The sequence below is a fragment of the Lygodium microphyllum genome, chromosome 20, assembly GCF_053477565.2.
Source record: "Lygodium microphyllum isolate KBCC chromosome 20, Lygodium_microphyllum_v1.1.10, whole genome shotgun sequence".
NCBI classification, from domain to species: domain Eukaryota; kingdom Viridiplantae; phylum Streptophyta; class Polypodiopsida; order Schizaeales; family Lygodiaceae; genus Lygodium; species Lygodium microphyllum.
Genome location: NC_141154.1, coordinates 50,443,579 through 50,455,584, shown reverse-complemented (window position 1 = coordinate 50,455,584; position 12,006 = coordinate 50,443,579). Strand labels below are relative to the sequence as shown.

At 41.9% G+C, this 12,006-nt stretch overlaps 1 protein-coding gene across 1 annotated transcript; it reads left to right on the top strand.

Moving 5' to 3' along the window:
- The first annotated feature begins 286 nt into the window (after positions 1–286).
- LOC148018900 (BURP domain-containing protein 6-like) lies at positions 287–1,588 on the top strand. The gene has a single exon (XM_087701445.1). The coding sequence runs from the start codon at positions 339–341 to the stop codon at positions 1,476–1,478; it is 1,140 nt and encodes a 379-aa protein (XP_087557571.1). The 5' UTR covers positions 287–338; the 3' UTR covers positions 1,479–1,588.
- Positions 1,589–12,006: the final 10,418 nt, after the last annotated feature.

Sequence of the window (12,006 nt, the reverse complement as noted above, 5' to 3'; positions counted from 1 at the left end):
GAGAGTCGCGACTCGCAACTCGCGCGGATAGAAAATGCTATGCAAGGACGTGAAAGTCTCGAATCTCGATTGAGTTGAATACAGTGGAAAAGCTGAGTCAATGGCAGGGGGGGATGCTGCTTGTCTGAAAAAGTCGTTGCTCAATATCCGACAACGGAGGGCTTCCCAAGCTCTCACACAAACACACACCCACACGTGCCACACCCTGTCACCCACCCTCTGCTCTCTCTCTCTCTCTCAGTTCCGGTTAAAGAACAACGAAAACAGCGCCGCCGAGTGATAGGTAGCTTATTTTCCCTGTTTCCAGTCAGGAGCTCCGGCATTCGTGTTAAGGTAGTATGCAGATCCTCCTGGTCATACTACAGGCCGCATGGCTCCTTCTAAGCTGTATGCGTTTAGCTCGAGATATTCAGATTGTAGTTGCAACTAGCGCTGGTGATCATCAATTAGGGTTTGCTAGTGGTAGTAGCCTTGCTCTCATCAACGGCCCAGCCGCTGGCTCGCGTACCATCCCACCCATTCTCGCCTCTCGCGTCAGCCCGCTTGACCCGGAGTCCGCCACGATCATAGAAGCTCGCCTGCAAGCGGGCCTCAGTTTAGCACCTTTCTGCGTCCAAGCCGCATTCATTTGTAGCAACAAGGATGTGGACTTCGTCCCCCTGCAGCTATCTCGCTTATCTACCTACAACTTCCCTCCAAGTTTAGATACTTCTCTGGAGGAAGCTGTTGTGAGTGGTCTCTTCTTCGGAGAAAGCAGCTTAGCTCCAGGGAAGAGGCTCCAGATAGCGGCTACTGCGGCAAGGACTATGGCGGGTAATATCGGCACACACAGAGCATTCCTGCCTCCGGTGCTGGTAGAAGCTCTGCGGCCTTTGTTCTGCGTGGAGAGGATGGCGCAGCTCCTGCGCCAGTTCGGGTTCTCGGTGGGATCCGGCATGGCCAGGAGCATGGAAGAAACCCTGAGGGTTTGCGGGGCGTCGCCCGCAGAGGGCGAGACGAAGGCGTGCGTGTCGTCCCTCGAAGAGATGGCCGACTTCGCGGCCTCTGTGTCGCGCAGCTCAGACCTCGAGATACTGGCAAGCGGAGCGGAACTTTACTCCACGGCGCCTCATGCCCTACTGTATGATCAGGCCGTCACCATTAAAAAACTCCAAGAGATCCGCGCTCCTGTTGTCGCCTGCCACAGTGCCATGTTTCCTTATCAAGTTTTCTATTGCCATTACTTGAAAGGCAGCAAGGTATTCAAGGTGGACTTGATCATACACAACACCAGCTCAAATCATGTTGGTGACACCATCTCCGGCAAAAGCTTGACTGCCTCTGCTTCTTGCCACAATTTTCATGCCCTACACATCGATTTCAAAGACAGTCCGGTTCTCAGAATTTTGGAGGGCCTCTCGGGTAAGTTCATCTGCCATTGGAATTTCGGAGACAGCATCGTCTGGGTTCCCCGGGCTGACAGCCAACCTTGGTTGTAAAATTATGCATTCTGCGCGCACACAGAGAGGGAGAGAGATAGATTTTTCTACTTGTAAACCTGCCTTTGATGTAATCTGCAAAATCTCGCATTACAAATAAAAGAGTTGTTGAGTCTTAATTCAAAATTTCATGCTTCGTATTGTTGCATGAATGAACATAATGTTTTCCTTTTCTAAAACCCTCGCAAAAACTGGGGGGAGGGGGAGAGTGTGATTTCTAATCATACTCAGTCCTTTCTATAATTTAGCTAATAGTTTTGAAATTTTAGTATACATATTCATCGACACTTTGTTTGGATAAAGCGAAAAGAAAATTGTCATTTTGAGTTATAAACTAATATATAAAAAACCAGCTAGATATGGAGTCATATCATAATTAACTAGTGTTCAGCACACCGCTTCGCAGCAACCATGAGGCGCCAAGCAAAACTTCACTCAATAATCCATTTTTCTCTTTTCTATCTCCTCTTTTCCTTCTCTATTTCTAATTTATTTCTTCTCTCTTTCTCCTCGATTCTTTATCTAATTTTTTTCTCTTTACTTTTTATTTTAGTTTATTTTCTCTCATCTCCTTTCTTTCTCTCTATTTGTCTCTCTTTTTTCCCTCACATCTAAGGTAAAACTAAAAATAATTTATAATATAAAATGTGAGATATACATATAATTTCTTTTATGCATTAAACCTATAAAATTTCATCTATATAAGTTCATACTAATTGGACCTCACAACGTTTGAAGTTTAGGTCAAGCTTTCCTTTCTCTCTGTCTCTCTTACTTTTGTCTCTCTCATCTCTCTCTTTTCTCTCTCTTCTTACCTCCCCCTCTTAATTTTTTCCTCTCTTTCTCTTTCTCTCTCTCTCACTTTTTATTTTTTCTCTGCTCTCATTCCTCTCTCTCAAAAATTTCACTTTCCTCTATCTCCCTTGATTTTTTTTCTTTTCAACCCTTCCCATATTTTCCCCTCTCTCTCTATCTCAAGTCTTTTCTCTTGCTCTCTTTTCTCACCTCTCTTTTATTCCATTGTCTCTTTCTATTTTATTTCTTCACTTCTCTTTCACCTCTTGTCTCTCCCATCTTTTTTCTCTCTTTGCTCTCCTTTTTCTTTCTTCTCTTTTCCCTCCCCCCTCTCTTTCCTCTTTTTCTTTGCCTTTCTCTGACCTCTTTTTTTCTCTCTCCTACTTTTTAAAGCTCTCTTTGCTCTCTCTTTCTCTCTTATTCTCTCTCCATTTTTCTCTTTCCTCTCTTTTCCCCTATCTATTCCTATTTTCTCTCTCTCAAATTATATCCTCTCTCTCTTAAGTAAAAACTATGTAAAAAATATTTAATTTAAAAAGGACTTTTCCCTTTTCACTTTCCCCTTTTCCCCTCTTTTCCTCTTTCTTTTTCATTTTCTTTTTTTCTTCTCTCTCTCTCTCTCTCTCTCTGTCCCTTTCCTTTTTTCTTGCTCTCTCCTTGCTTTTCTTCTCTCTCTCTCTCCTTTTTTCTAATTTTCTTCTTTTTTTTCTCTCTCTATCTTTATTATCTCTTTAAAATTGTTCTTCTCTTTTAAATTTTAATTTTTCTCTTTTTATAATTTTTTTTCTCTCCCTTCCTTTTCTTCTCTCCTCTCTTTTTCTTCTCTCTATCTCCTCTTTATTATTATTATTATTATTCTTATTCTTATCTTCTCTCTCTCTTTTAAAATTTATATTTCCTCTCTCTCTCTCTCTCTCTCTGTTTTAGTTAGACTAAACTTTTTAATTTAAGCTTCTTTCTATTTTTCTCTTTTAATTGAATATGTTTCAAATTTTTTGAATTTAATACTTTTTAATAATTTTTTATTTTAATTAAACATTTTATTTTTTTTAAATTTAACAATTTTTGACATAGTTTTTCACATACTTTGAGAGAGAGAGAGAGATTTAAAAAGGGGGAGAAAGGGACATTTGTAAAAAGTTTGATTTAATTGAGAGAGAGAGAGAGAGAGAGAGAGAGAGAGAGAGAGAGAGAGAGAGAGAGAGAGAGAGAGAGAATATATACGTGAGAAAGAGGGAACGGTGTTTAATTAAAAGGGGATGGGGGAAGAGAGATGGAGAGATTACAGGTAAGAGAGAAGGGGTTTTAATAAAAAAGGGGAGGTGACCAGGGGTCTGCAGGCACTTTTTTTTCAAATGCTAGGAAAGGAAAGTGGCTCCAGACGCCAGACTTCGGACGAGGGATTTGTAGGCACTTTGTTTTAAAAAAAAAGGGACTCTTGGCCACCCAACGAGTGCACGTGTGAAGTTTCGTCGCATTCCGATATAATTTAGTATTTTAAAAATTATGCCACACCAAAATTATGGATGGATTGATAATTGAGAAATCAACATCGCGACTACTGGCCCTTAGAGACTTTTCACCACATAAACTATACAGAGGCATTAGGAGTAAATTCTACAATAAGAAATGGCAAATTTTTGTATATTATTCCTATTGAAATTGACAGTGCTAACAAAAACTATTAGTAAGAATTGAAAATACAACGAAGATGCACAGTCAAAGTTGAGAGGGAAGGACAAGTGTAAAATTTTAATTCATATTTTAAGGACGCATAAAATAGTTTTGCATTGGGACATAGTCATATGTCCAATGCACGATGATAACACTATGCCAAAAAAGTTAACATTGCAAACTGTGTTCATTCCATTGGAACAAATGCATCCTTCAATGCTTGCAGATTTCTTACAAGTTGGAAGTCCTTGGGAGTTACACTGATGCGCTTCGCATGTATTGCACAACGTTGAGCATCAGTCATCAAGTCAATTAAAAAGGCCTCTGCACCACACTGTAGAGCATGAAGACATTCTTTTGTGAAGCGATCAGGTCTATCCTGACCTTGTACCAAAAACCACCTCCTGCTTTCTATGCGGTAGAGGTCTTGCACAATCTCACGAATAAGTGTCGAGAAGCTCGCCTTCGGAATGATGAGATCAAAAGAGCATTGATACCTTCTAATTTCTCTCAAGGCCACTGTACCTGGCTTCCACTTGCATTTCTTGTGGATATGCTGAGGAGGACCCTTGTGATGGCGACTTGAGGAAGGTGGATTAGGTTGAGAAGGGGGTACATATAAGCTAGTAGATGCTCCAAGGGGCTGAATACGATATGGGGCTCTGAGCGGAAGCTTATTTGCAACTGCCTTAGACCTAGCCATCTTTCCTGCACAAGAGATGTGAGAATTCAATCTGTGAGACTCATTCACATAGATGCACACTCTCTATTTCTCTCTTAAATTAGGAATCGCATTCACACTCACTCACATTATTCATCTTATTATCTTAGCTCTTTTCGAGCCCATTTGCTGCCTTGTCGAAGCCTTGTTTCTAGGCACTTGGCATGGTTTTCTTTGGCACTTGAGGCTTCATAATGCACTCTTTTAGTGACACAACGTGATTCCATCATGTTTACAGCCGATTCATCAGTACTTTCATTTGCTCTCTTTTGCGAGAGTTTAGCTTCATCTGCTACTATAATCCTATGCCACCAATATAGCAATTGGATCTTTGAATTGCTACCATTCACCCCTCCACTATGATCAATTTTTCTTTGATATGTACCACGCGTTATCCAATGTGAATTTTCCATCCCTTGTGTGGACCAAATTCCAATGCTTCCCTTTTCTGCAAAGTATGGCTCATGTGCCTCAAGGATATGCTACAAAGACACATATCACACATGAGTAAAACTATACTCAATAGTTTATACAATTCATACAATTTTAAAATATTAACTTAGGACACACCATATAATATGTGATAGAGCTTTTGCCCCATGCTTCGACCATGTTTTCGTAGAAGCTATGTACATCATTGATAAATTCTTGTTTATCTTCATTGTTAAACACCATCTTGCGAAGTAAGGGAGCCAATTTGTTAAGACTTATCTAAACCTTAGCTTTGGCCAATCTTGTTTTTCCTCCATTACTTCGATCAGGAACTGCAAAATGTAACTTTTTCCACCTATCGTAGTCCTGCAGCCTACGAACCATGACATTCTCTTCCTCATTGATGGGTACTGAGAGAAACTTTCTAGCCTTTGCTCCTCCAAAGCAAGGCTTTTTTGGCAAGGTACCAGATTTTCCTGATCTCTTCTCATCTTTTTCAATCATCACTTGATGGTTGTGTAGCCCAATGTCTGATAGCACTCGCTCCACATTCCTACATGTTGCAATGGCTTCTTTTTCTGGTTGCATCCTATAAGCAAAGCAAATGTATTCATATACAAGTTTCTCCATGATTTTGACAAAAGCATACAATGAACAAATGTGAATACGATCCAAGGAAATGTTGAAGATGGGCTTCCAAGTGGGATCTTCTCTATTGCGCGGACCTTTTTGCCCATAAGGTATAGTCCCATTCCGTTCCCCTAAAATAACATAAATCGAAACTCTAGCTCTATAGATTCTAGGACGTTGTTACCTCACTGTCAATTCCTTTGAGAAAAGTTCCCTGCCAACTGGGACCACCCTTTCGTAGGACGGACCCAGGGTCACATCCACTGCACTTTCCTCGGGTTGCTTTAGTTATCTAATTACCTACCACATTTAGTTTGACAAGCAAAAACAGTTTCCTTAATTAACCAATTACACACTGGTTCCTTCACATAACTTAGGCACATTGACATAGAAAAACAATGTCAAGCAAGTTCATTTTTTCAACATTTGATCTTTATTTATCAGTCTTTGGAATACATCAAATAAAACCTACCCGAAGGCTATTCCAGCAATCCTCAGGGATCGCTATTCCAAGTTCCGCCCGTTGACTAGTATGCAGGCCTCGAGATCCCATCTCGAGTCACGTCGGCCTCTTGTGCAGGATCCGAAGGCAAGGGATTTATGGCCAGAGCCTCCCCTGGCACCCACGCGTCCTCCTGCTCCAAGTAGCACCCACAGAGAGACCTCTCGTGGCGGGTTCGGTCCATGTACCTGACGCGGCTAACAACCCCCTTGGATAGGGTCACGCAGACAGTCGGAGGTAACTGATACTACCTCTCCCTCCAGGCTTTTAACCTGAAGCATTAGATGTTTTTCCAGAATTAGTTCCTTGAGTAAAGAAGTACAAACAGTGCATCTAAGTGTACAATCAAGAACATTCCAGTGGTCGTTTGTACGGCCAACTGCCAAGGTGTAATTCCTTCTTCCCGAATACATCTAGCATTCGATCCGGATCAACTGTGACTTGGCAATGATCCCAAGGGTTTCGTAAGCTGAGTTGCTTGTTTACCCCTTTTTCCTTGGGTTAGGGTTTATACTTGGTTAACCCAAATTGTCACTACTTTAGGTTTCCATATATTATGGTCAATAAATCCTGGACAATCTCGTTGTCCTCACTTAATTGCTTACTAGGCAATTCAGAATTACCTTGGCTTTACAAATCAGTCTTCAAGGAAGAGTGTTGAAGCATGACGACTTCTCAATTCTTAGGAAATTTGACTTGCGATTGGAACTCGCTAAAGTTGGTCTAAAGAGTAGCAATACTATTTTGTGATTTAGACACAAGATTGTATGGCATTTGCAGCTTGTAGCATGAGATATGTGTCAGTATTTGACTTGTGGGAGTATATCTTTCTTCGTACGGTCTTTCTTGATCAAGAATACCATTGATCAAGATAAGGGCTTGGGAGTCTTCTTGACCCAACCCAACCCTAACCCTACTAGGCTGATAACGCTTTGGCTCTAGGGTTCCTAAATTCATACAGAAGTCTAGTATTTGGTCAATTGATCCTTAGGGTGAGAACCCTAGATCATTCTTGCACGGTGACTAAATAATCCTAACAATTCGTGGATGTAGGTAGGACCTTGGAAGTATTAAGTCGCCATCCCAAGTGTGACACTAGGCAGAATTTTATCATAGCTTAACCCTACGTAGCACATTGAGGTGACCGTCATATGCTAACTAGTCATACCTTATGATTCTTATGTAAGTTACTCAATTATACGTGAATTACTTAGTAGATCTAACCAACCCACGATTTAAGATGATCTTCCCTTTTAAAGATGCAAATATTTTCTTCTAAATTTGCAAGTACTTTTTCCCTACAAGATGTAAGCAACTGTAAGATAGGTGAGATGCATCATTCCATGCAATTTCGAGAATATGGACATTTTTGCCTTTATGCAACTAAAGGATTGACATTCAGAGCTAACTCTTATAAGCCCTACGTTGATGCACCAAATTCAAAGCTTTAATATTTTAATGAAAAATATGCATTCAAACTTTGATAAAAGAACTCCATGCATGAGCGAATGCCGTGAGTCCACCATTGATTTAATCCGTCCTTAATTGCTTAACCCAGACTAGAATGTAATTAACATCGCATGCGATTTGCAACGTTCATAATTCCTTTCCATGCATTGCAACTATTTGGACATCATTTAATGATTGTCTACGATTATCTTCTACATGAGTCACAACCAAGAATTTGTTTCATAAGTGCATTATGTGACATAAGCCCTATCTTTTGCGAGATGCAACAAGGGTGCGGTCTTAGTACGATATCCTCTTTTAAATTATGCTTCATACGTTCAAAAATATTGCAACTATCCTTGACCATGGAAATGCAAGCAAATGCAAGTGCTCGACATGCCACTAAACTTTGTAAATCGAATGAGTAAATGCATTTAAATTTCCCTACGTGAATTAAAAACATGCCTTAAGCATCCTTTTCATGCGGGAATATTATCGGAACCCAAGCATTAAGAATCGGGGTGTTGTCCACTCGCATACTCGGGGTGGAAGCTCCCGTGTGTGCTCTTCTCGACTTTTGCTTCGGAGCCATTAACATAGTAGCTTTCGACTCAGCAAGCTTCCCCTTACGCGTTTCGAAGTCACTCTGCCCGAGAGTCTCCTCTTCCGCATAGGAAACGGGGCCTTGCAGTCATGGTTTTGAAAAATCCGGGGAAGGCATGGGTGAACAGGGCCTATGGAAGCCTTAATAGAAGCTTCCAAGCTTCACAGGCATATGACGTGGAGAGAGAGTGATGATTGAGAAGATGACGACGACGACGACGACGATGACGACGACGACGACGATGATGATGATGATGATGATGATGATGATGATGATGATGAAGACGATGGGACGCAACAGCATGATGACGGCGGCAAGCAGCTCCACAGGGCGGCGGCAGCAGCAGGCGGGCAGCATGATGTCCTCTCCCCTCCTCCCCCTCAAGCTTGGGGAGGGGGGGTTCATATAGTTTGAAGGGGGGATGGTAGCCACACAAGTGGCGGGCTGCATGCCTCCTCCCCCATGCCCCTCCTCACTCAACTCCAACACATACTCCCTCTCCCCGCCATGCAACGACTGAAGGGGAGGGAGTTTATTCATAATTTTTTTTTGCAAAAATTCATTATCTTTTTGTCCCATGAAGGGGTGTTCCCGCGGAGAACTACGGCTTTTGAGCCACGGCTTCCTATACGCGACACGGAGCTGGTGTTTGTTGACGTACGAGGGTGGAGCACTTAGCCCAATATTTCTTGGTTGCGGGAGATTACTCAGAGTTTCTTTTGCACGGGATCAAGAGTTGTTAATATTTCATTGCGGAAATATTACATTCTCTCCCCCTTAGAGGAATCAAGATGTCCTCATCTCGAGAAGATCTGGGGGTATTGTTGGTTGAGAGTACTTTCATCCATCCAAGTGGTATCCTCTTCGGGGTAATCTTTCCACTGGATGAGGTATTGTCTCTCAAGGTCCTGGATCTCAAATGCCTCTCCCTAACATCTAAGATCCTGTCAGGCCGTAGCTTAAGGACTCCTTGGCTAGGCATTACAAATTGTTGATCATCAAGAACGTGACTAGGGTTAGGCACATACTTTTTCAATAGACTGATATGGAATACATTATGAACCTTTAGGTTTTCAAGGAGCTGAAGTCTATAAGCATTAGGCCCTAGGAACTTGAGAATCTTGTAGGGTCCACATACCTTGGACTTAGCTTTTTGCATTCTCCCAAGGATAGGGAACTCTTCTTTGGACGTACGCGAATGAAGACCATATCACCTTCAATGAAGGATCTGTCTTGATGTTTCAAGTCTGCGTAAGCCTTCTGTCTGTCCTTGGTGGCTTGGATGTCCTGTCTTATTGACTTGATTTGGTCATCCATGTCTTCCAACATCTGCTTTGAAGCTTCAACCCTCATGGTTGGATCCGAAAAGCTCAAAGGACTACGACAATCGTGCCCATGCAATGCTTGAAAAGGGGTCATCTGAATGCTTTGTTGGTAAGAAGCATTGTAGATAAACTCAACCAATGCTAAATATTGAATCCACTTTTTGGGTTCACGGCAACAGTGTGCCCTAAGCATATCTTCAATGACTTGGTTGACTCGTTCCGTTTGACCATCGGTTTGGGGATGGTAAGCTGTACTGAAACAAAGTTGAGTCGCAATGGCCTCGAAGATAGCCCTTCAGAAGTGTGATGTGAATAGAGAGTCATGATCACTAATGATTCTTCTGGGTAACCCATGTAGTTTGAAAATCTCCTTGATGAATAACCTTGCGATGTCTGAGGCTTTATAGTTTGTCTTAACAGGGATAATATGTACAACCTTGGTGAGCATATCTACCAAGACCATAATGGAGTTGTATCCTCCTTGAACTTGAGGTAGGCCAACAACAAAGTCCATACTGATGAATTCCCATTTCATTTGGGGAATGTCAAGTAGTTGCAATTTCCCTGGCATTTTCACATGTTCGCCCTTAATGCGTTGACAAGACAAACATTCCATGACATAGCTAAGAACGTCACCTTTGAGCCTATCCCAATAATAGCTCTTTCTGACCGCGTTAAGGGTCTTGGCATAGCCGTCTTCCAAGGAACAACTTTGCAGTTCAGTGTTTCTGCGCAGGAACAGTTCTTATGGGAGTTTTTGGCACAAGTCAGTTCTGACTTCTGATGACTTGCTGGACTTACAGAGTAACAAAACTTATGAAACTTGATAGACTTTGGAACTTTGTGTGATTTGAGGCTTGGGTAACTTAGCTTATAGCTAACTTGAATGAAAACGGCAAATTTTAGGGGGGGTGTTTTTTCAGCCGCGGCGATCCAGGCGAGGACATGCCGCGATACCAGACAACGAAATTTGGGGGCTTTAAGCTTTTAAATAAGCTTATTAAGCCTTTAACTTAAGCTTTTAAGATTTTGAAAATTATGGAAGCTTATCTGTTGACTGTGAGAAGATGACTTGAAGAAGAAGATGTTGACGTGGTCCTCTGTCGTTTCAGGCCGGTCCTTCGCGATCAGAGGCTATAAATAGAGGTTCTTGACCGCCAGGAATCCACTCGTATCGACCCTCCGCGATGAGACTAACCGTAGAGCTCGATCGTTCCAGGAGCTCCGCCTTCGCACAAGATGGGTAGCGATTGGAAACTCTCGATCTCAGCTTTGCTCTGATACCACTGGTGCACAAATCGGATGCTGTATGCTCGCGTAGTGAACTCCGGAAGATCCCCAAGAACAAAAGAACTCTACTTTTTGCACAAAACTCAAGGTAGAAAGCATACACGACATGAACAAGAGACCAATTGGGTACAATCTCCCCCCATGCCTTGTGTGAGCGCTCCACAAAGCATGTATATTATGTATTAATCATCTTCAAGCTCAAATAATAGCCCAAATTACAAAATACCAGGCTTTTGGCTTTTGAGTTTGCTTTAGCACAAAATAGAAATAAAGCTAATGGGCAGGCGCCCAAAGAGTCAGGCATACCCAATACAATGTCCAAATACAAATATCATAATCGTGCGCCCATACGCATACAAAATAATAAATAAATATCCAACGCCTTAATAAATAGGCATGACAAAATATAGGCGCCATGCCTAAGGTATGCGCCCATCAAAATATAAGTAAAAACTCAAATACACGCTATCCTCCAATGCTTTCCTCCGCCTCTACTACTATCTCTACACATCAACTGAAACATGAACCCCAGCTTCGCTTTGTCCTTGAAACAATGAGGGCATTCAGCACAAGGTATGGGCACTTTGAATTCTTGGCCATGTCATTCGGGCTAACAAATGCTCCTGCTACCTTCAACAGGTTAATGCAGGATATCTTTAGGCCCTATCTTGATGACTTCGTACTCGTCTTCTTTGATGATACCCTAGTCTACTCCAAGCAGGAAAAATATCATAAACCCCAGCTTCGCTTTGTCCTTGAAACAATGAGGGCATATAAGCTTTATGATAAAAAGAAAAAGTGTGCATTTTTCAAGCGACAGATTGAATATCTGGGATTCATTATATCAGCAGAAGGAATTTCAGTAGATCCGGCCAAGGTCAGAGACATTCTGGAGTGGCCAATACCTACTTCTGTCAAAGAAATACGTAGTTTTCTTGGATTGACAGAATGGTACAGGGTCTTTATCAAAAACTATGCTTCGATTGCAGTGCCTCTGACTAATCTACTAAAGAAGCAAGTATCAATTGTATGGTCACCTGCTGAACAGACCGGCTTTGACAAACTAAAGCAAAGTTTGGTATCAGCACCCATCCTGAAACTTCCTG

Excerpts from the sequence above, each read along its gene's own strand:
- LOC148018900 (XM_087701445.1), top strand. The coding sequence starts at position 339 with ATGCAGATCCTCCTGGTCATACTACAGGCCGCATGGCTCCTTCTAAGC.